General features: G+C 36.6%; 1 protein-coding gene across 4 annotated transcripts in view; it reads left to right on the top strand.

Annotated features, from left to right (window-relative positions):
• Positions 1-23,284, top strand: part of PEX3 (peroxisomal biogenesis factor 3) — a 48,981-nt gene that overhangs the window by 6,285 nt on the left and 19,412 nt on the right. For all 4 annotated transcript variants that reach the window (XR_008298300.1, XR_003419297.2, XR_008298299.1 and 1 more), the window contains exons 3-11: positions 3,989-4,070; positions 9,896-9,939; positions 11,432-11,556; positions 11,950-12,016; positions 12,124-12,178; positions 12,761-12,929; positions 15,597-15,667; positions 17,720-17,842; positions 22,743-22,839. Coding sequence is in view for 1 of the 4 variants with exons in the window: in XM_015061860.3 (XP_014917346.2) it covers positions 3,989-4,070; positions 9,896-9,939; positions 11,432-11,556; positions 11,950-12,016; positions 12,124-12,178; positions 12,761-12,929; positions 15,597-15,667; positions 17,720-17,842; positions 22,743-22,839 (833 nt within the window). In the remaining 3 variants the exon portion in view is untranslated. The remainder of the gene's footprint in view (positions 1-3,988; positions 4,071-9,895; positions 9,940-11,431; positions 11,557-11,949; positions 12,017-12,123; positions 12,179-12,760; positions 12,930-15,596; positions 15,668-17,719; positions 17,843-22,742; positions 22,840-23,284) is intronic.

Below are 23,284 nucleotides of genomic sequence, written 5' to 3'. Positions count from 1 at the left end.
CATCAAATACTTGAGGTACCCAGTACTGGGAAAACAAAAGGTGAACAATAAAAAAAAAAAAATCCCTGACCTTTAGAATTTATATGCTAGTGAGAGTAACAAACGATAATAGAACAAATAAATAACTTCAGGTAGTGATAGCTCCTTTAAGGAGAATAAAGCTGTGTGAGAGGTGGGGATTTAAGAAATGGCAATCAGGAGAGTCAGGCCTCCTTGAGAACTAAATGATACAGTGGAGGGAGCAAAATGCTATGGTGGCAAATGAGTTTGGCACATTCAAGAAATAGCAAAAGGGCTAAGTAGCTAGAGCGGAATGAGCAGTGGGAAGTAAGTCTACAAGGATAGGCCTGATTTCATGGGGCCTCCTATGCGTAGTAAAGAGTCCTAAGTGTGTTAAATGCACAGTAGGCAACTACAGACCCATGAGTGTAGCACAGTAGTATATACTACTCAACATGAATTAATCGTAGTAATTTAACCCGGAAGCCTACTGGGAGAATGCTGTAACACAGTCAACTGCCCACATTTGGAGAGAACGAATGTTCTAACTGGCATAACCCTTCAAGAATTAGTTCTCAAATCCATGTCAAACCTCTTTCTTTCTTTTTGTTTTTTTTAATGTTTTGAGAGAGAGAGAGAGACAGAGACAGAGCAAGAGCAGGGGATGGGCAGAGAGAGAGAGGGAAACATGGAATCTGAGGCAGGCTCCAGGCTCTGAGTTGTCAGCACAGAGCCTGATGCGGGGCTCAAACCCACAAACCGCGAGATCATGACCTGAACCGAAGTCAGACGCTCAACCAACTGAGCCACCCAGGTGCCCCCCTCTTTCTTTTTTATTGGTTAAAACTTTTTCTCTAACGCTTCTTTCAAGAACAGCTAATTTAGAAAGAATTTATAAAGGTAGATTCTCTTTGTTTAGTTTTGAAAGTAAATTTTTTTTCCTGCGTTTAAAGGACTTTATTTTTAGTATAATGCTAATACTTTATTCTATAAAGCAAACAGTAATCATAAACACTGTGTGTGATGACAACTCGGATAAAGCACAATGAGTCCGGTTGCCAGTTTCTCCTTGTAATGTCTATGTCTTTGGGCAACTCTAAATCTCCGTTCTCTTTTCTGTAAAATAATCATCATAAAACCCACTTCATAAATGTTTTGTAGAATGTGATGAAATAATGCATGTAAAGTGCTTGGTGTTTAATAAATACTCTGTAAATAAAATAACTGTTTAAAAATTACATAATTCTTTAAATTGAATAAGGTAGTCTGGAGTCTCAAAATATATTTCAATTTGACATGGACCCTTGTGTCTGTTTGGGTCCTCTGGGAAACAGATGCTAAGATGGGATTAACTATCAAGAGATATATTAAGGGAAACAGCTGTGAAGGATAAAGGAGTGAGAGCAGAAGGAGGCAAGGAAAGCCTTTAGACCATAGTGCAGGTCTTTCATGTGAATGGAAAGGGAGAAGGAAGATTGGGTAAAAAAGTCTCAAGTCTACAGCACAGTTTCAAGAAAGTTTTAGCAGGCCAGTGGGAAGTCCTTAAGCCCAAGTTCCCTGGTAGACAAGACCTACAGGAATGGATCTGTGTTAGTATCTCCATGGAGCACTCTCATTGTCTGGGAGTGGTGCAGATCTGGTAATGGACCCAAGAGGGGTGGCAGCAGGGGCTGCCAGCCCACCACGCTCCTCCTAGCAGATTTGGATTTGGTGGCACATTTCCATGATCATCACAACCTTCAGATGAATAAATAGCTGCTTAGGTAATTAAAAATAAAATAGGATAGGAGCCAAATATAGGTCCACTGAAAAACTTTCCAAATTAGCTTTCTAGGATGCATTGATAATGGGGTTGCAAACCATATGATTAAGTTTGTATCCTTCTGAATAATATGTAATGGGTATACTAGAAAAATTTAGTACTTTCAGGTAAATATAGCTGGGTTTTTTTTACCCAAAAAGTTGGCCCCAACTTGACAGATAGCATCTAATGAAATGCTTCTGTGTTCTGCCCAGTGGCTTTATCTTCTTCATGATTTTACTAAAGATTTAGGAGAGATGCTTATGAAATTTATACATGACACAGTGCTAGGCTGGGATAAATGAATTGTTCTGCATTAAAAGTCTGTTGTACAGATACAGAATTGTCTAAGTTTGCTTGCAAGCAAGATACACGAATAAAGGTTGGGAATTCTAGTTGAACATAAGCTTGTTATAAACAGTTTGATATGACTTCTAGAAATACTAAATTAATCTTAGACTACAGTAATAAAATTGTGGTTCAGATCAAAGGTAGTTACAGTACACATGCTCTGGAGTAGTTGGAGTACAGGTCCATTTCTGACTCTCACATGTTAAGAATATACAAACTGGAATGTGCCAGAAGAGGCCAAATAAGGATAATAAGAGCTAACACTTACCAAGCATTCTCACGTGCAAAGAAGCACTGTTCTAAATCCTTTATATGTCTCAATCAGTCCTTACAACAATTCTATAAGGTAGATCCAATGTTATCCTGAGTTTACAGAGAAAACTGAAGCACTGAGAGGTTAAATAACTTCCTCAGGGTCACACAGATTCATAACTGGTGAAGGGTTGTTTTGTGATTTGTGGTTGGACTGAGGGGTGTTTATCATGGAGACCGGATGGCTAAAGAGAAACATGAATGCTGTATTCAACTAGATACAGAAATATATTTGTTCACTGTTAAAAAAAAAAAATGCCTGGAAGAGAAGAATTGAATAGGCTTAAAGGGAAAGTAAAAGGCTCTTATCAGGAGAATTGGTGAAGAGACTCTTCTTAAGTCATGTTGTTTTACCACATAATCTTTAAACTAGTTCCCTATTAACTCTGTTTTCTGAATGTAGGACTCTAGCCTTGATTTTTCTTGGTAAGGTAGCATCTCGCATTTGAGCTAGGTATATATCAACTACACTAAGAGATAAGCCACCTTTTATGTTGGCTCTGAGCTGCGACTTTAGTTAATGGTCTAAATGACTTAGGCGATTCAATCATACAACTTGAGGAAATATGCTAAAGCTACATAGAGTAGCACTGGAATAAATGTCTAGAGTAGACTAACAGCTAAATTTTCTATAGAAAAAAATAATAATGCATTTTATAATTAACATGTCTTACCTAGTCAAGAAATAAAAATTATACACTGAAGTTTTCCCTTTTAGAATGTGGTATTTGTGATCTCTTGATATTTTTTCATTTTGTTATCATTACTTATTTAGTGTTAGAAACTAATTTTTAATTTGTATATGTGCATTTCTCCAGTATTTCTTACACCATATATAGAGCCATAAATAAACTCTTATAAATTACATGAAGTCTTTTTTCCATGGAGTACTGTCTCTTCACGCAACTTCTTGGGAGTTACAGGCAATAACCATTGGTAAAACCAAAACTACAACTTAGCAGCTCTTAATTCCCGGCCTGACACACTTTTGTCTTGGCTACAATAAGTGCTTATTGCTTTGCAATATTTAATAAATAAACTTTTCTAGAATTACAAATAAAATATGAAACAAAAATATAGCTAAAGATAAAAATGTTTTTGATCATTTTATTATATCAGAAATAAATTCATTGTAAAAAACATTTGGAGAGTACAGAAAAGAAGAGGAAAAAGAGACGATTGTTAATAATCCATAGCCCAAAGATCACCACTGTTAATATCTCAGAATAATTCTTCCCATTCTTTCTTGTATGTGTACTTGTTTACATTGCTATGATATGATATATCTATATATATTATATATATATATAATCCTGCTCACTTAACATAAGCAGATAAATGATTTATTAGTATATAATCAGTTTTTATTATTCAAAATAATAACAATTTGAAAACTCTAGCCTTGACATTCCCTCCCAACCCCTGCTAGTCACTAGTCCTATCGTATAGCCTAAAACAATGTGCATTTCTCATGAAGGCAGTCCTATCACCTGGAACCTGTTTTATCTCCTGTTTGCATTACAGTGCTGTCCATGCTTCCAACCCTGAGAGAGGCCTTAATGCAGCAACTCAATTCCGAGAGCCTCACGGCTCTGCTAAAAAACAGGTAAGTGCAAGTTAACATCATTTTTTGTTTATATGGGGGCACTTAAATCTGTAGAATACACTAAAATATTTTTAAAACATCTTTGTTTCCTTATTTTTCTAATTAAAGCTCATAATATATAGACTTGTTTAGAAAAATATTCAGTAACTGTCATTGAATTCATCCTATTTTGTCCTCTACTTTGATGCACAAAGTATTTAGGTCAACAATATTTGCGTGTGTTTTGGTTTCCATTTAAATAGATCTTATATCACTTTGACCTTATTCAGAAATTTAATTACTGAGTGCTTATGGAATGTGTTCCTGAACTAGATGTTGTGAAGCTGCTTGAAGAGTTGGTGGTATAATAGGTAAAGCATGTGGACATACATTTTGAACAAGGCATATGAATTTACATTTTATATTATTAACAAAATAAAGTGCAAATATAAGCGTACAATAATGATAATTTACCTCACCATGACAGTTTACTGAGCACAAAGCACTTATTTGGAGAGAGAGAGAGAGATAGAGAGCAAGTGGGGGAGGGGCAGAGAGAGAGGGAGAGAGAGAATCCCAAACAGGCTCTGTGCTGTCAGTGCAGAGCCCTACAGGGGCTTGAACTCATGAGCCATGAGATCAGGACCTGAGACGAGATCAGGAGTCGGATGCTTAACTGACTGAGCCACCCAGGTGCCCCAGAGAAATAGGTTTTAATTGCCTTAAGTTTTGGTTTTATTGGGGAAGACAAATGAAATAAGCAAATAGCACTTTTTATAAAAGCAACATAGTAACAGACACAATAAATATAGTAGGATTCTTCCTTCTTGGTTACCGTTTGCTGCAAGACCCTGAATTCCCTATGTTTTAGAGGATTCTGGATAATTAAGATAAGATTTCTTTCCCTTTAAGACTTTGCCACCCAAAGAAGAAGTATATGACATAAATTCAAGACATATTGTATTTAGTCTATGGTAAAAAGTAAAAGCCAAATCTGGGAAACCAGAGAATAAAGGGGTTTATTTTTCTGGATAGCCCTGGACAGCTTTCAAGATGAGGTGTCATTCCTCTCTTCTTAGTACACAGAGAGAATTTCTTCAGTTCCTAAGGGTTTGTGATAGTTCTCCTTACTCGCTGTTTCCTCTTTTAAGTATCTCAGTGTATTTTTTCTTGGCCTTTCTTTTGATTTGAATTACTGTTTGCAATTTTGGGGGGAAAATGTCCATTTGAAAAATATTTGGATAAACAGGGGTTGAGCCCTTACAAAGTGTGTTTAAATAAGGCCTCCAATCTTATGACTGCTTTTGTATTGGTTTTCAGACAACTTTGGTCTTATATAAGCCTGTCAGGCAAGTTAAGTTTCTCTTTGAACTAATTATGATAATAATTAACCAGAAATAAATAAGTGATTTGATAATCTTATTCCGTCAGTTTTATAAATCGCAAGTAAACATCCATCAGTGTTTTCGGCACTTGGCATTATTATTGAAGATTGATAATGGCCATGACGTTTCATCAGGAAAGAATCTTGGGGCTTTTTTGGGTTTTTTTTTTTTTTGGTTTTTTGTTTTTTTTTTAAGACAGAAAGAGCAGGGGAGGAGCAGAAAAAGAGGTCTCTCTCTCAAATCTTAACCAGCACAGGCGTGACCTCAGGACTGTAAGATCATGACCTGAGTTGAAACCAAGAGTCAGACCCTTAACGAGCCACCCAGGTGCCCCAGGATTGGTTTAATTCTCTTTTTTTTTAAGTTTATTTTTATTTATTTATTTTGAGAGAGAGAGAGAAGAGCAGAAAGAGAGAGACAGAACCCCAAGGAGGCTCCACACTATCAGCACAGAGCCTGGACGAGGGGCTCAAACTCATGAATCTTGAGATCATGACCTGAGCTGACATCAAGAGTTGGATGCTTAGCCTACTGAGCACCCGTGGTTTAATTCTTAAACAGATGTTTTAGTGACATTAAAGAGTCTCATATTTAATTTAGGGATGATTTTTATCAAACAACTCATTTGAAAGGAATCATTGCATAAAAAGTACTTTATTCTACATAGATTTGGAATTGGAATCTTTAAAAAAGATAATGTGAAAAACATTTTTGTTTCATTTTTTGAAAATGCATACATTGTGAAATGGTTACCACTGTAGAGGCACCTGGGTGACTCAGTCAGTTAAGCATCTGACTTCGGCTCAGGTCACCATCTCACAATTTGTGGGTTCGAGCCTCATGACAGACTCTGTCCTGACCGCTCAGAGCCTGGAGCCTGCTTCAGATTCTGTGTCTCCCTCTCTCTCTGCCCCTCCCCCACTTGCACTCTGTCTCTCCCTCTCAGAAATAAATAAACATTAAAAAAAAATTTTTTTTAAAGAAAGAAAAGAAAGGGCAGCCAAGGGAACCTAACCTGTAGTCTTATGGAGATGGTTAATAGAACATGGCATCTGGAGGGACGAAATAGATCGGGTAGCCAACAAGGGTAATGCTTTATACCTGATCCAAAGAGAGCAAGAAAAGATAAGCAGGGGGCTGAGATCTCCCCTTCTCCACAACTGTAATCCCATGCCCAGTTTCCAGAGTTGAGCCTCTTTTCAGACCCAAGACTCACTGACTGAAAAGACGGTTGGGTTCCCAGGGAAAAGATCACTGCAACATTTCAGCAAGTGTGCGAAGTAATGAGTCCCCCGATATTTTTCTAAAGGGACCTATGTGCATTTACTCAGAGGGATGTACATTGGAGAAAGAGAAATACCCAGATATGTCTCCCACTTGTGCATGCGCACTCTCTCTCTCAAAAATAAATAAGTAAACATTAAAAAAAAAAATGGTTACCACAGTCAAGCTAATTAACATATCCATCACCTCACCTAGTTACCATTTTCTTTTTTGTAGTGAGAACTCTAAAGATACACTCTTAGCAATTTCAAGCATACAATGCAATATTATTAACTGTACTCCCCATGCTCTCCAGTAGCTCTCCAGAACTTACTCATCTTATAACTCTAAGTTTAAATCTACTTTTGACATCTAATGATGCTGATGTCAACATGAAGAAATGTCCTGGGTGACTATAACTCTTCCCCATCCCACCTCAGTCCCCCCAGATAAATATAGTTTCAAGACACATACCTAATTTGCCCTGCCACTAAGTATTTCCTATGTTGAAATTTTTGGAACTGCCGTTTTCTTATGTTGTTTTATTTAGATTTCTATAAAAAGCACTTTGAAATTTTTTTGAAGTGACATTCAAAAGAAAAAGTGGTTTATTTGCATTAAAATACCTGACCTTTGAATTTTGTTTAATTTCCAACTTATTCAGAATATATTCCACCACAAGGCTTGAACATTAGCTTAAGGTTGCAGCAGTACCTTGTAGGATTTACACCATATGTCTTGAACCTGTGTCATCTAGGGAGGAGATAACTAAAGCTCTAAGGTCAGTTCAGTGGCAAAGAAAGATAAGAAGCTAGTAATATCCCACAATTGTATTGGTAGCTCAACTTATTGAAATGTAAATTTATGTCTGAAATAGTAATAAAGAATATGGGTTTGTAGTTTGTATGTCTTTGTGGGTTTTTTTTTTATTTTATTTTCCTCGGAATTTATTTTTATTGTATTTTACAAAAGTATCAGTCTGTGATAGATTGGAAACAGGAAAGAAAAATAAAACTGGTCCTTCCATATAGGTGGTTTGAGAAGCACTGAACTCCATCTACGTGATAGCTCCACACAGTGGAGCACTATGCCAAGGTTAAAAACAGAGAAGAAGAAAATAAAAGAGAGATGGCTATTATTTGTGTACTTCAGTGGAATGATTTCCAGGATTTGATGGGATTTGATGGTATAAATATCTATATATATAGATACATTTTTTTTTAACAGTAAAGACAAAGGTGTATACTATGTTATTTATCTAAGGGGGCAGATAGGAATCTTTATGCATATTTGCTTATATAAAGCAAAACAACGGTGGGGCACCTGGGTGGCTCAGTCAGTTAAGCATCTAGCTCGTGGTTTCGGCTCAGGCCATGATCTCACGGTTCATGGGTTTGAGCTCCATGTTAGGCTCTGTGCTGACCGTATGGAGCCTGCTTGGGATTCTCTCTCTCTCCTTCTCTTTTCTTCCCCAGCCCCATTTGTGCACATGCTCACGTGCTCTCTCTCAAAATAAATAAACTTAAAGCAAAACAATGGTAAGTTAATTTTTTTTAACAGTTGCCTGTGAAGGGGGAGAATAAAGAGGAATAGGAACAGACTTCTTTGAAGGTACATTGCTGTGTGAATTTGACTTTGGAACCATGCAGATATTTTACATATTTACAAAACTGTATTTAGTGTTTGCAAAGCAATGTCAAAAAAGAAATGGTAAAATAAATCAAATTCACCTAAATATGTAGTTGGTGTTCTAACCACAAAGAGAAATTATGCCAGGTGAACAAACCCTTAAAACTCTTCAATGTTGCTATTGGTATTCTGAGACTCTTGTGCATAGAGTGAGGGATGAAGCAAATTGGTAATTACATTGGTGTCACTGATTGCTAGTGTGGGGAAAAAAAATACAGATGTAAGATCAAGGAGATGAAGTTAAAAACCCTGTCGTCCTAATTTTGAATTGGACGTATCATTATGGTGGCTCAGTCAGTTAAGCATCCAGCATCCACCTCTTGATTTCGGCTTAGGTCATGATCTTGCAGTTCGTGAGTTCAAGTCCCACGTGCTTGGATTCTTTGTCTCTCTCCTCCTTTCTCTGTTGCCCTATAACACTTGCTCTCTCTCTCAAAATAAATAAACATTTTTAAAAAAGTATCAGTACAAATTCATGACATAGTGTATCTCTTTGAATATATGTACATGCAAATAAATACATATTTACTAGCTTACTCTACCAGAAAGGCTTAGAAACAGCGATGTCTCCAGTAGCAATGAATATCCTTTTCTTTTTTTTTTAATTTTTAAATTTATTTTTGAGAGAGAGGGGGCAGACAGAGAATCCCACGCAGGTTCTGCACTGTCAGCACGGAACCTGAAGCAGGGCTCGAGCTCACCCGAAGCGGGACTCAAGCTCATCTGAAGTGGGGCTCGAGCTCACCCGATGTCGGGCTTGAACTCACGAACCCTGAGATCATGACCTGAGCCGAAACTGGATGCTTAACCAACTGAGCCACCCAGGTGCCCCAGCAATGAATATCCTTAATCGAAGATTCCAGTCACAGACTACCATTTTCTGCTGTAAGGATCCAGGACTCTTGTAGAAATGGGTGATGTCAGGTCCATAGCAAGAATTGAACAAGATGAACCCAGAACAGCTTTTCTTGTCAGTAAGCAAGGAAGCTATCAAAGACTAATAGGGTGATGTTAGAAGGATTCAGGAACCAACCTGGATAGTATCCCCAATGGTCAAAGATGGGCAATTTGAACATTAATAAGAATAATAGCTACAGTGGGCTGAAACATCAAATATATATTTAATATATTTAAAGTAATGATACTTTAAAACAAAAAAAATTCATTATTTACCTTTGAAGAATTACTGATGTGCTTTGTTATTTGTAAAATGGTAAATAAAGGAAAGAAATAAACGTTATTCTTGATTTTCCTGTATAACTTCACAATACATATATGCATATGCTCAGAAGGAAGATAAAGACTGGAAGGATATATACCAACATACTAGTGAAATGGTTGTTATCTTTGGTTACTGGAATTACAATTGTTCGTTTATTATATTTCATGGGGTTTGTTTCCTGTAGTTATCCTGTAATAAAATATAATTAAATATAAAGCTATGAAGTTTTAAGTTTTCCTTTAGATTACCTGATTACTGTTTTCATATTTTCTGATTTACTTCTTTAGGCCTTCAAACAAGTTAGAAATATGGGAGGATCTAAAGATAATAAGTAAGTCTACCTACTCTATGTGACAGCACATTATTAATATATTTACAAAGGGAAATATTTATACTCTATTACATGGATGACTCTTGTTTACCCCACAGAGTTGTTGCGGTATTAAATAATTCTCCCAAAGCAAGTTGATCAATATTTGGTCATAGAAAGTATTCAGTAAATGCTAGTGGTGGTGGTAATATTACTGTTGATATTGTTATGGTACATAAACCTGTCCTAGACTGCATATGCCTACATTAGGTACTGGTGGATGCACTATTACGGTTTGTTTGATATGAAATTTATTGTCAGACTGGTTTCCATACAACACCCAGTGCTCATCCTAACAGATGCCCTCCTCAATGCCCACCACCCACTTTCCCCTCTGCCCCAGCCGCCACCAACCCTCAGTTTTCAGTTTTTAAGAGTCTCTTATGGTTTGGCTCCCTCCCTCTCTAACTTTTTTTTCCCCCTTCCCTTCCCCCCATGGTCTTCTGTTAAGTTTCTTAGGATCCATATAAGAGTGAAAACATATGTTTTAAGGGAAGTTTTTACTCTCATCCAGATAGTAACTTTACTTTGACATTGTATGCAAAATTTCATTAGTGATGAAACTTTGAAATAAAGAGCTGCCCTGGGGCCCCTACTTACATACACACACACACACACACACACACACACACACACACACACACATCTCAGAACTTTATGCCACCAGTTATTCTTACATTTTCCCATCTATTCATCTAATCCTTCTCGACTGAATCATGCTTAAGCTTTACCTATTTAAAAATAAATTAGACCTTTATTCAGCCACCCCTTATATACTACCAAAGACTTCTAGATTCCCTTTTCTTCACTCCCACTCATTTTTTCTCCACTCATTGTTTGACACACTACAGCCCGGCGCGCACCTCTGTGTCTCCACCCAACAGATCTCACAAGCATCAGCGGTAACTGGACACTTTCCTCCTTCTAGACCTCTTGGCAACAGTCAATAAACTTATTCTTTCCTCTGTTTTGAACACTCTGTCCTAGGCTGCTGTGAAGCCTAGTCTCTGGGTATCCCCCATCTATACCTTTTTCCAGCCCTTAAATGGGCTCATCCTCCTTTACCTGCATTGCCATCTGGAGTTCTTCCATACACAGCCCTCTTCTCTTACTCTCAGCTAGCTCCTGGGACCACTCAGAGCTTTGAGGCTGCAACTCTTAGTGTTTCCCAGTCCTTCCTTGTTCTCCTTTCTAAGCTAACAATATATATATAACCTTTCACTTAATATATTGGTTATTGTTTCAATTAAGAGATCATATCTAATTTACATTAAGCAACCAAGTTGTAAGGAAATAGACTATGAATATTTTGAATTGATATATTTTTGTCCTTAAAACATTTACAAATCATTTTTAAAGTCTTGTTGTGAGAAAATAACCATAGAGTTAGTTTGTCATTTTACACATGTTTGTTTTCATAATAGTACCAAATGGTTTTCTTTTCTCTGTGAAGGTTTCACAAGAAGTATCGTAGCAGTATACAGTACTTGTATGCTGGTTGTTCTTTTGCGAGTCCAGTTAAACATAATTGGTGGATATATTTACCTGGATAATGCAGCAGTTGGCAAAAATGGCACTGTAAGTTTAATAGACCTTCATAGATACTGCCCTTTTTCCCAAGAGGTTCAAAATTTAACTGAATATTACTTATCTTGATAATTTCTATAAAATATATTTTTTTCTTTTTTAAACAGTTTATTTATTTATTTTGGAGGGAGAGGGGCAGAGAGAGAGGGAAAGATGGAATCCCAAGCAGGCCCCACACTCAGCCCAATGGACCCTAAAGCAGGGCTGTATCCCACAACAGCGAGAGTATGACCTGAGCCAACATCAAGAGTCAGACACTTGACTGACTGAACCACCCAGGCTCCCCTCTAAAATACATATCTTAGTTTCATGTGATCGTAAACTTTTATATTATTTATTTACTAGTAATATTGGGTGATTTAACCTTATTTCTGTTTTGTACAGACAGTTCTTGCTCCCCCAGATGTCCAACAGCAGTATTTATCAAGTATTCAACACCTCCTTGGAGATGGTAAGATTCTTATGTGTGACCTGGAAAATAAATTTAATTTGTTCATTTGTGTTTTTGAGGAATTCAAAAAGTGAACAAGACTTTTATGTTTGTTTTTCTTTTAATAGGCCTGACAGAATTGATCACTGTCATTAAACAAGCTGTGCAGAAGATTTTAGGAAGGTAAGGCATTTTGCTGTGGCTTCTCTGACTTCCTGATTCTGGTGAATAAAAGAAAAATCAGAATTGTTCTAGTGAAGCTGGTGATTTGACAAATGGTGGTTTGTGAAATTCTTTGTAACCTGATACAGACACAGCCCTGGGATACTGCGTTGTGAATCCATTTTCTTTGTTAGTGTCAATCTTTTGATACTAAGGGGAAAGTTTTAATGTTTCATTGTTTATTGGTTGACTTCCAAACAAACCAGAAACATTTGGGTCAGAGATAAAAGACCTACTTTCAAATCTGCCTCTGAGCCTTTTGTCTTCCATTTGTATTAGCAGTATCTATAATTACAGTGGGCTGAAACATCAAATACATATTAAAATATATTCCAAGTGATGATACTTTAAAGATTCTTGTGAAATCTGCAGCAAGATTTGATGTGGCTCTGTGATAATGACACTGAACTGATGGCTGATTTTGTAATATATGGTAGTGATTTCAGTCAGCGCTGTCAGGTTTGACTAGATCTCAGAGAGCAACCTGTTAAGAAAAGAGTGCATAGCTTCAGTTTATCCTGTTTCCCTCTTCTCTGTTTCTAGTGTTTCTCTTAAACATTCTTTGTCCCTCCTGGACTTGGAGCAAAAACTCAAAGAAATCCGAGATCTCGTGGAGCAGCATAAACCTTCTTCTTGGGTTAATAAAGACGGATCCAAATCTTTGTTATGCCGTTATATGATGCCAGACGAAGAAACTCCATTAGCAGTTCAGGTGATTAATTCATAACCATTTACCTAAACCAGTTACTCTGAATTTTCAAAAGTTTTCTACTGTCCCTTGAAATTTAGAATTCTGAGGCTCTTGAAAGGTAATTGATTTAAAACCGTGTATTTCAGGGGCACCTGGGTGGTTCAGTCGGTTAAGTGTCTACCTCTTAGTTTAGGCTCCGGTCATGATCTCACAGTTGTGTGGGTTGGAGCCCCGCATGGGGCTCTGCGCTGACGGCACAGAGCCTAGTTGGGATTCTCTCTCCTCTCTCTGCCCTTCCCCTACTAGCGCTAGCTGTCTCTCTCAAAATAAACAAATAAACTTTAAAAGATAAATAAGTAAAGCCCTGTATTTCATTTACTTCAAACTTCATTAATTTAGAAAACAAACAGCAATTATGACTAATTTCTACTTAGAAACACAATTTTAGCTTAGATAGTCAGCAGATTTTTATTGAGTATTAGTTATGTGATAGACACCATGATGGATGATTCATATATAAAATGAACAAGACACATATGTTCATTATATTTGGGGAATACAGGAGACAAATTCAGTTCATGTGGCTAAACCGTATTTATAAGAGATGCGGTAACGGAGGATATAGCTGATAGCTGGGGCAAGATCATGAAGAGCTTTGTATGCCAAGATGAAGAGTCCAAACTTCAGTTTATAGACAAAGATCCATTTTAATCAGGCCACTACCACAATTCCACAATCTGCTTTTTAAAATGAAGCAGTGATGGCAGTATCAAAATAGATGGAAGGGAGTTCTAGTCATCCAACTGAGAAACAAAGAAGGCCTACTCTGACAGTTACCATTTATGGTGTTGCTACACACTGGTGTGTCCTGGGAAGTTGTGATTTAAATTACTTATAGACGAAGAATAAGAAAGAGGTGCCCGGGTGGCTCAGTGGCTTGAGCATCTGACTCTTGATTTTCCTCCCAGATCATGATATGCGCTGGGCACGCAGCTTGCTTGGGCTTCTCTCTCTGCTTCTCCCTCTGCCCCTCCCCAGCTTGTGTGCAAAATAAACAAACAAGAAAAATGTCAAAGATTGCAGGCTATAATGTCTCATTTTTTATTAATTATTGGGGTTTTTTTTCATATGTAATTGGGTTATACCCATTCTTTACAGTTAAGAGAAGGATGTCTTATTTCACAAACCAGAGAGGCTCCTAAGCCATGCCTTAACCTAGAGACTCCATTAGAACAAATATTGCCATGGTTTTCCTTGCCTGCTGTTTTTTCCTCCCCTAGATACCCCAAAGGTAGACCTGTTCGGGTGCTCAGAGACCCTACCTTCATGAGTAGGCCAAATAAAGGTTGCTGCCATTTGAGGGAACCCTGTGACCTACAGGATAGAGGCTAAACTGAACAAACAGAATGGATAGAACAGAATTAATGAAAGAAATAGGAGAAAACTTACTTACAAATTAGAATCTCAAGGACATGCAATGAGAGTATTAAAAAAACTTTCTGGAATGATAAAACAGTTTCCAAATTTTAAAATTCAACAGTGGAACTAAAAAAAAAAAAAAAAAAAAAAAAAAGATTCAAAAGAACAGTTGAAGAAAGGAATGACAGACCAGATCTTACCTGCACTGAATTAAACCCTGAAACTTTAGATCAAAAGGGCACACAGAGCTCCAGACTAGACTAGACTTGATGAAAAAAGACACACATTTTAATAAAATGTTTTACCAATAAAAGAAAAAAAAAATGCCAGGCCTCTGCAACCTGAAAAGACAATCGTTTTCATTGTAAATATATTCTAGAAATGTGTTCAAGAGGGGCCAGATAAACAAGGATCTTATAAAGTATAATTTTACTTTGACTCATTTTTTTAGTACAGTTGACACACAATGTTACATTAGTTTCACAGGTACAGCATAGAGATTCCACAAATTTATACGTTATGCTGTGTTCACCAGAAGTGTAACTACCTTCTGTCCCCATATATCCCTATGGGAGCATCATTGACTATATTCTTTATGCTGTGCTTTTTATTCCCGTGACCTACTTATTCCATAACTGGAAGCCTATATCTCACACTGACCTTCACCCATCTTGCCCAACCCCTCACCACCCTCCCCTCTGGCAACCATCAGCTTGTTCCCTATATGGTCTCAGTTTATGTCATTTTTTTCTGTATAAAGGTCTGATTGTGCTTTTTATTTATTCATTTTTTTATATTCCACATGTGAGGGAAATTATATGGTATTTGTCTTTCTTAGTCTGACTTATTTGACCCAACATAATACCCTCTAGGTCCATCTGTGTTGTCTCAGGTGTCACAGTCTCATCCTTTTATGGCTGTGTAATATTCCATTGTGTGTATGTATAGAAATATTGTATGAGCAAATAATTCTATTGGGTATTTACCCAAAGAAAATAAAAACACTAATTTGAAAAGATAATATGCACCCCTATGTTCATTGCAACATTATTTACAATAACTAAGATACTAACTCATGTTTTGAATAGTACTTACCTGTACACATGAACTTCTCCAGTTTGTTTTTTTTTCTTAGTTTAACATTTCTTCATTGTTGATAGAACATAGACTTGTAGATTTTCTGAACTCTTGGGGTTTATTAATATGATTACTGTCATCATACCTGTACTAATATTTGAAACCCTAAAGTATGGCATTTTAATTTCACAGGCCTGTGGGCTTTCTCCTAGAGATGTCACCACTATTAAACTACTCAATGAAACCAGAGACATGTTGGAAAGGTATGTATACTACTTGTAACAGAAAACGTGTTTCTATTCGAATGTACTTATGACCGTTTTTTAGCTTTTCCTGAACATATGCAACATGGTATCTTGTGAAAATTACATTTTGAATCTATTCCCCTGCATTTAGGTAGGATTTCCTAATTCTTTTATTAAGGTAATGAGAAAAATGGATTTTTTTCAAGATGCCCATGCCTTCCTCACCCACTTCCTTAGGCTAGAGAATCTGAAATACTAGTTGAGGGACTGGAAGATAGTTAGCATTTATATTTTGAAAAAAAGCTTTCAGAGGTGATTCTGGTAGACCCAGTATGTAAGGAAATGTTTAACAACTAGCATTTAAAAACCAAACAGAACAGAAACTGAAATTATAGCTGCAGCCATTCTGACTACCAACTTGAAATCACTTGATACTGACTTGAGGAGTTGGGGAGTTGGGGAGAAATGCACTTGTGAGCTGGAGGTAGCCAGCTCCAGCTAATCCTCATGGTGCCACATGTGTACATGTGCTGATCTATGTACACTGCCCCCCCCCCCCCCAACCACACACGCACACTCAATTTCGGGAGTTACTCCCCCTAGCCTTCTTAGGATAGACTATAATGTTCCTAAAACTGTGAGTGATAAAAATCTCACATCTTCCCTAAATTGAGTATTACTATTTTAAGTCACCCAGAACACAGCTAGGGTGTTAACAATGGAGAAAGCACCAGACTATGCATTAGGAGACTGGAAGACCTAGACTGAAGATGGACTTTCCTGTTTGTTAGCTATTCAGCCTCGGTGGAGCCACTTAACTCTTCGAGGTGGTTTTATCACTGGAGGATCTGGAAATTTCTTTTATCCTAAGGATAATTTAAGACCACTTTCTCCAGTTCTGTTTTCTGAGGAAATTATATCCTCTGCTTCTAAGATAGTTTCATAATGTGATGAAAATCAACAAATTTAAAGGTTAACTCAGACTTTCTACGATCGCCGTCTCCACATTTTTTCTTTTTTCTTTCTTCTTTTTTTCACATTTTTTCTTACTCAGGTTTTCACCACCTCACTCCACGAAGTTTTAGAAAAGGTCATCAGTGATCTTTTGCCAAAACTGATCAACCTGTGATGTTCACCTTTTTTAACTTTTCTCTGATGATTAACACTGTTGATTAAGCCTTTCTTGACATTCTTTTCTCGTGTGGCTTCCATAAGTGTCATTTCCTGATTTCTCTCCCTGTATTCAGATTATTTCTTCTAGTTTCCTCTCTGTCCGTCTTTCTTGTAAACATTCGTTTTCCAAGGTATTTGTTCTTATTTCCTCCTCAGCTGCCCTAAGCAATTTCATACACGGCTTTAACTACTGTCTGTATGCTGATAATTCCCAGATGGATAGCCCCTAGCCCACCACTCCCATGAGCTGGTCTGGTTTAAGATTTCTGCATTTCAAAGATCAAACTAATCTGTTGAAGTAGGCATTTTCTAACTTTAATAGCATATGTATATTATTCTTTATATCAAAGAGGTTTTGTGAGATACTAACGTAGCATAACAAAAAGAGCTTGAACTTTAAAAACAGAAAGGCCTGGGTTCAAATTCTAGCTCCCCACTTACTAATTATATATACCTTTGGACAAATTTCTTCATCCCTAAGTATCCAGTTTCTCACCTGTACATGATGCCAAAATTTTCTGAGATGTCATGATAGAATATGTGAAGCAAACCAGTATCTGTGACTATAAGATGATTCTTCTTCAGGAGTTCCTTGAAGAGAAGTAATACTGTTACTGAAATTCTTGAAAACGCATTGTACAAAGTGCTGAATAATAAAAGAAAATCTAGCAAAATGGATGCAAATTCTCGTTTTGTTGTGCTAAATAATAAACTTCCTTTTTATGCTTAATTTTTAAAGATTAACCCCTTGATGTATTCTTAACAGCGTTTTAGGCTATAAAAAGTAGGTTGTGACTAGAAATGTTGGTGGCTGTCAAAGGTAACAACATACTTATTGAATTTATTTCCTTTTCCACTGAGAATCTAAAACGCAATCTATCCTTCTTTTTTGTGTAGTCCAGATTTTAGTACAGTTTTGAATACATGTTTAAACCGAGGTTTTAGCAGACTGCTAGACAACATGGCTGAGTTCTTTCGACCTACTGAACAGGAACTGCAACGTAGCGACTCCATGAGTAGGTAAGATGACATAAAATGCTGTGAGTAATGAAGGCTCTAACAAAGGAGTGCTTTGGATGTGTTTTTGTTCCAGGTAATAAAAAAATCATAGAGGATAAATTTGATCATTTTCAACAAATTAAACTCCCTTAAACCAATGACTCCTTCATTAGTAGAAACTCCTTCTGAATTCAGTACTAAAAACCTCATTTCTTCCCAAAATTTTGCCACCATATAGAAATACTTAGGTTGTCAAGCTGTCTTTCTGCAGGCCAAATCCCAATTCTTAGATTGTTGGGGGTTTTTTTAACTCTTTAGAATATAAACTGAAAACATATTTAAGTACTGCAAGCCATAATTGGCCTACGTAATTCAGTAGTTTGGCCATTATGATAAGCAGGCATTCTTGTTATAGATTCCTATTTCATGAATTATCTCCTACTTTTACAACAACATAATATATTCATTTTTATCTCTTCTTGTAAGATTGGGAGTATCTAGTGTAATTGTTAGTAATTTTAATTATTTCTAAGTCATGCATTCATTCTGCTAAAATGTATCATATGGTTTTATTATATCCTTATCTCAGCATGAGTACCTTGGCTCTCCTATTAGAATTTATACTCTTTAATAACCTGCTTTGAAGTTTTTTATATTAAACTCAGAAAATAATAGCTACTAAATCAATGTTAACTGACTATAAATTGGTCCATTAAAATTAAGAGAAACAGTAAGTGATATGATGTATGTGCAATATCCAATTCAATTCTTAAATACATAGGGCAAGAAATTATTCATTTCTTTGGAACCCTTCTTTATTGTATAAAAAGAATAATTTCCAATTAGCATTGAGGATTTGGAATGCTTGCAGCCATAAAATGTATTTTCTGAGACAACTTAAATATCACCCTAAAATCTTTTTTAGGAACTCTTTTAAGTGATACAAAAATAAATTTCAGCCCCTATATACTTCCCTAAATCAAAGTGCTCTGATTAATAAAACTTTACTATAATCTCTACCTAGCAAGGTATTAGTTATTTCCTGAGTAGTGATAAAGAATTATAACAGTTGTTTTACACAAGTACTTGATTTTATACACTGAAGAGTTATAAAAAATGTGTTATAACCACATAGCCATTGTAGTCTTCTTGTTTGAACTCCCTATAGTACTCACTACTGTACTTTCCTGTACAACCTACATTTTTCACCTAGAACGGGAATCGTATTCCTCAGTTATATTTTAAGCCTCCTGACAAAGTCAGAAACTATTTTATGCCCTTTCATATTTCGTTACATACTCTAAGTATTCAGTAGATATTTCCTAGCTTAAGTTTTTTTCTTTTCTATATCGATAACCTACTTTATACTCCATGACTTAATACTAGAAATATTTTCATTATGCCTACTGTTGTTCCTATTGTTTAACATGTTGTGAAAGTTCTAGCCATTACAATAAGCCAAGAAAAAATATTTCCAATTATCGGTAAAGAGACAAAATATCATTAATTATGCGTACTCCAGTTAATGATGCAGAACCCTCAGTTGATTCAAGAGAATCAACTGAAAAGTGATGCTAACTAATAAAAACAAATTATATATGGGTGTATGTATTATATATGTGTATACAGTAAAACCCTGGATTGCAAGTAACTTGTTCTGAGAATGTTCCGCAAGATGAGCAAACATTTCTAATAAATTTTAACTTGATAAACGAGAGATGGTACGTGACACTGAATGTCACATGATCACAGCTGAGCCAATGGTTCTTGAAATTCATTTTGATATATGAGTGCTTTGGATTACAAGCATGTTTCCGGAACAAATTATGCTTGCAAAGTAAGGTTTTACTGTATTCTTGTATATACTACATATAGTATATGCACATAATATATTCAAGAAATGATTAGAAAAGTAAGCGATAAATATACTTTCCCTATAAAATATATAAGGTGCAATTATTAGAATAATTTGTTATTCATAATAGATAAACCATTGAGACAGGATGTAAAATCCAGAAACAGGCTCAAAAATATACAGGAGGATATTAGTACATGATGAAAGTGAGGAAGAGATGTGTTATTTAGCAAATGATAGTAAGATTAGTCATTTTACAACGACTGATGTAAATTAATAATAATAATAATAATAAAGTTAGACTCTTTGGTACCACACAGACAGCCAAAAAAAATTCAAGAGGTTTAAACGATAAAAACATAAATGAATATGGAGCACCTGGGTGGTTCAGTTGGTTAAGTGTCTTACTTCAGCTCAGATCATGATCTCACGGTTCATGAATTCGAGCCCCACATTGGGCTCTGTGCTGACAGCTGGGGCCTGGAGTCTGCTTCAGATTCTTTGTCTCCCTCTCTATCTGTCCCTCCCCTGGTTTCTCTCTCTCAACAATAAATAAACATAAAAAACATAAATGAACAGATGAGTATTTGTCAGAGCTCAAGATGGAGAAAGCTCTTCTAAGAATGAAAGTAAAGAACTTTACAAAAGAAAATGATAGGTGTGGCCGTAAAACTTTAAACTTACAGATCAAACAGGTTTTATTAGCTTTATAACTGCTATTGAATGCAAATGATATGTTGGTGGAAATGTTTGCAAACTGTGTATATTATACAAAGAGGTTAATAGCATTGTGGACATATCAGTTAAGGAAGGAAACACACAAAGAAGAAATGGCCATAGACATGAACTCAGAAGAGAGGAGACAGAGATGCCAGTTTGTCCATTCATCTGGCATCTATTTGTTGAACAACTACTATGTATCAAGCACTGAACTAGGTCTCTGTCCTCATGGATCTTACAATCTAGCAGGAGAAATAGACAAACAGGTGTACAAACTATAATAAGTATTAGAAGGAAAAGAACATATGATAAAAGTATTTGAACAAACATGGAATGTCATGCAGTTCCCCTGAGGAAATAATTTGAACTGAGAATTAAAAGATGAGCATTAAATATGGCCTTGGACTAGAGCGAGGCAGTTGACATTTAGGGCAAAGACTTTGAAAAGTGGAGGACCGAGGTACACTTGAGGACCTGGAAGAAGCTGGTGTGGTAGCTGAACAGATGGAACTAGGAGAAGGGTGATGTGAGACCAAGTTGGAGAATTCAGCACATACAGATCATGGTTGTCAGCCTGAGAATGCTGGGAAGCCACTAGAGAAGTGGCAGGAGAGTGATATGATGGGACTTACATTATAGAGTCACTTAGATTGCTTTATGGAGAAGGAAACTTCACCAAGTGCTGGGATAAAATACAGTTAGTAAAATAGCCACTGTACCTAACCTCGCAGACCTTGCACGGTAGTGGTGTCTTCAGTTTCTAATGAAGAAAAAGTAATACACAAAGAGAGACATCAAACATGTAAACAAAACCATGACATTCTGAAAAATGCTACCAAGAAGGAGAATAATGCCTAATTGTCTCAGGAATGCATAAATCTCTGCACTCCTGTTTTCTTTGTATCCATTGCCTCAAATCTCAGCATAGAACACTGGTTAGATTAGCATATGGTTACACAGCATAGCTTCAGCATTTTCATGATGTTTGAAAGGAAATTTCTGGGGTAGCCTGAGGTGTGAAGTATTATGTTTAACATAATAAACCTGAGTATAACTCACATAAAAATTATTTCATATTTGTTTCCAAAGTGTTTCATCATTTAACAGTCATTGTATCACCCATAATCACACCAACATTTATTCATTTATTCACCCAACTTACTGTAAGTGATTGTTGAGCACTTACAAGTTAGGTCACTGCTATAGTCCAGACAAAAGAAAATGCTTAGCCTTGACTAGGTTTGACAATGGGGAGAAGTAGACACACTTAAGAAATTTTAGGATGGGGTGCCTGAGTGGCTCAGTCGGCTAAGCGTCCGACTTCAGCTCAGGTCATGATCTCACGGCTCGTGAGTTTGAGCCCCGCGTCGGGCTCTGTGCTGACAGCTCAGAGCCTGGAGCCTGCTTCAGATTCTATGCCTCCCTCTCTCTCTGCCCCTTTCCCACTCACACTCTGTCTCTTTGTCTCAAAAATAAATAAACATTGAAAAAAAAAATTTTTTTTAAGAAATTTTAGGATAGTCTGGGGTGCCTGGGTGGCTCAGTTGGTTAAGCATCTGACTTGGTTTTGGCTCAGGTCATGATCTCACAGTTGTGAGATTGAACCCCATGTCGGGCTCTGCACTGACAGTGGGCAGCCTGCTTGGGATTCTCTGTATCCTTCTCTCTGCCCCACCCCCACTCATGTTTGTTTTTTCTCTCCCTCTCTCTCTCTCTTTCAAAAATAAATATTAAAATTTTTTAAATAAGTGAATAAATAAATTGTCACAGCTAGAGGATGAATCACTTTTTATAATCATTAAAAAATAGATTAAAACTTTGGTGAAGAACTTTTAATAAGATGGAAAATGTTCATAACTTTAATAGAAATACAAAACAATATTGCTGGGAAGTTAGAGTCTTGTGTTTAAAAAAACAAACAAAAGGGGACCCCGTGTGGCTCAGTCAGTTGAGTGACGCTGGATTTCAGCTCAGGTCATGATCTCACAGTTCCCAGGATCGAGTCCCACGTCCGGACTCTGCACTGACAGCACAGAGCCTGCTTGGGATTCTCTCTCTCCCTCTCTTTGTCCCTCCCATACTAAGGCACATGTTCAGTCTCGCTCTTTCTCAAAAGTAAATAAGCTTTTTTTAAAGAGCACAGATATGTATAAAAATTACTGGAAGAAGTTAACCATGATGTCAGTTGCAGTTGTTATTTCTAAGGGGTAGAATTATGCATGGTTTTTATTTTCTTCTTAATACATTTTGTGAATACTCTTCAGTTACTATATTGCGTTATAATTAAAATGTTAAGATCCTGTGAGATAATTTCAGAAAATAATTATTACTATGATGATTTTTCAGTCTTTCCAGTGTCAGCCTGCCATTAGCTAAGATAATTCCAATAGTAAATGGACAGATCCATTCAGTTTGCAGTGAAACACCTAGTCATTTTGTTCAGGTAAGAAGAAAGCTTGGAGATATTATTTAAAAACATTGTATTTTTGGTTGTGGTTATATTGGTCTGACATAAAATTACATTTCTCTCCTGTGGTATTTGTTCAAAGAAACCAAAACTTAAATCACATGTAGAGTGTGGTAGAATGCCCCATGAGAACAAAAATATAGCAAATTAATGAGGTTGGAAATATCTTTCCCCATATTCTAGTCCAACACCAGTTAGACTACATTTTACATACATTCTGGTTGGCATTAAACTATGTTAGTAAGAAGATTGAGTTATGAGACCATGATCTAGTTCCTCAAATTTTGAGGAAAACTAAAAAATTGTCTTGGAGAAGTAAAGCATTTTAGTATTAATAAATATGACTATTAAGAATGCGCCAATAGGGGCGCCTGGGTGGCGCAGTCGGTTAAGCGTCCGACTTCAGCCAGGTCACGATCTC

This window comes from Acinonyx jubatus, chromosome B2 (genome assembly GCF_027475565.1).
Source record: "Acinonyx jubatus isolate Ajub_Pintada_27869175 chromosome B2, VMU_Ajub_asm_v1.0, whole genome shotgun sequence".
NCBI classification, from domain to species: Eukaryota; Metazoa; Chordata; class Mammalia; order Carnivora; family Felidae; genus Acinonyx; species Acinonyx jubatus.
Note: the sequence above shows the minus strand (reverse complement) of the source record. Positions and strands in the feature narration are given on the sequence as shown.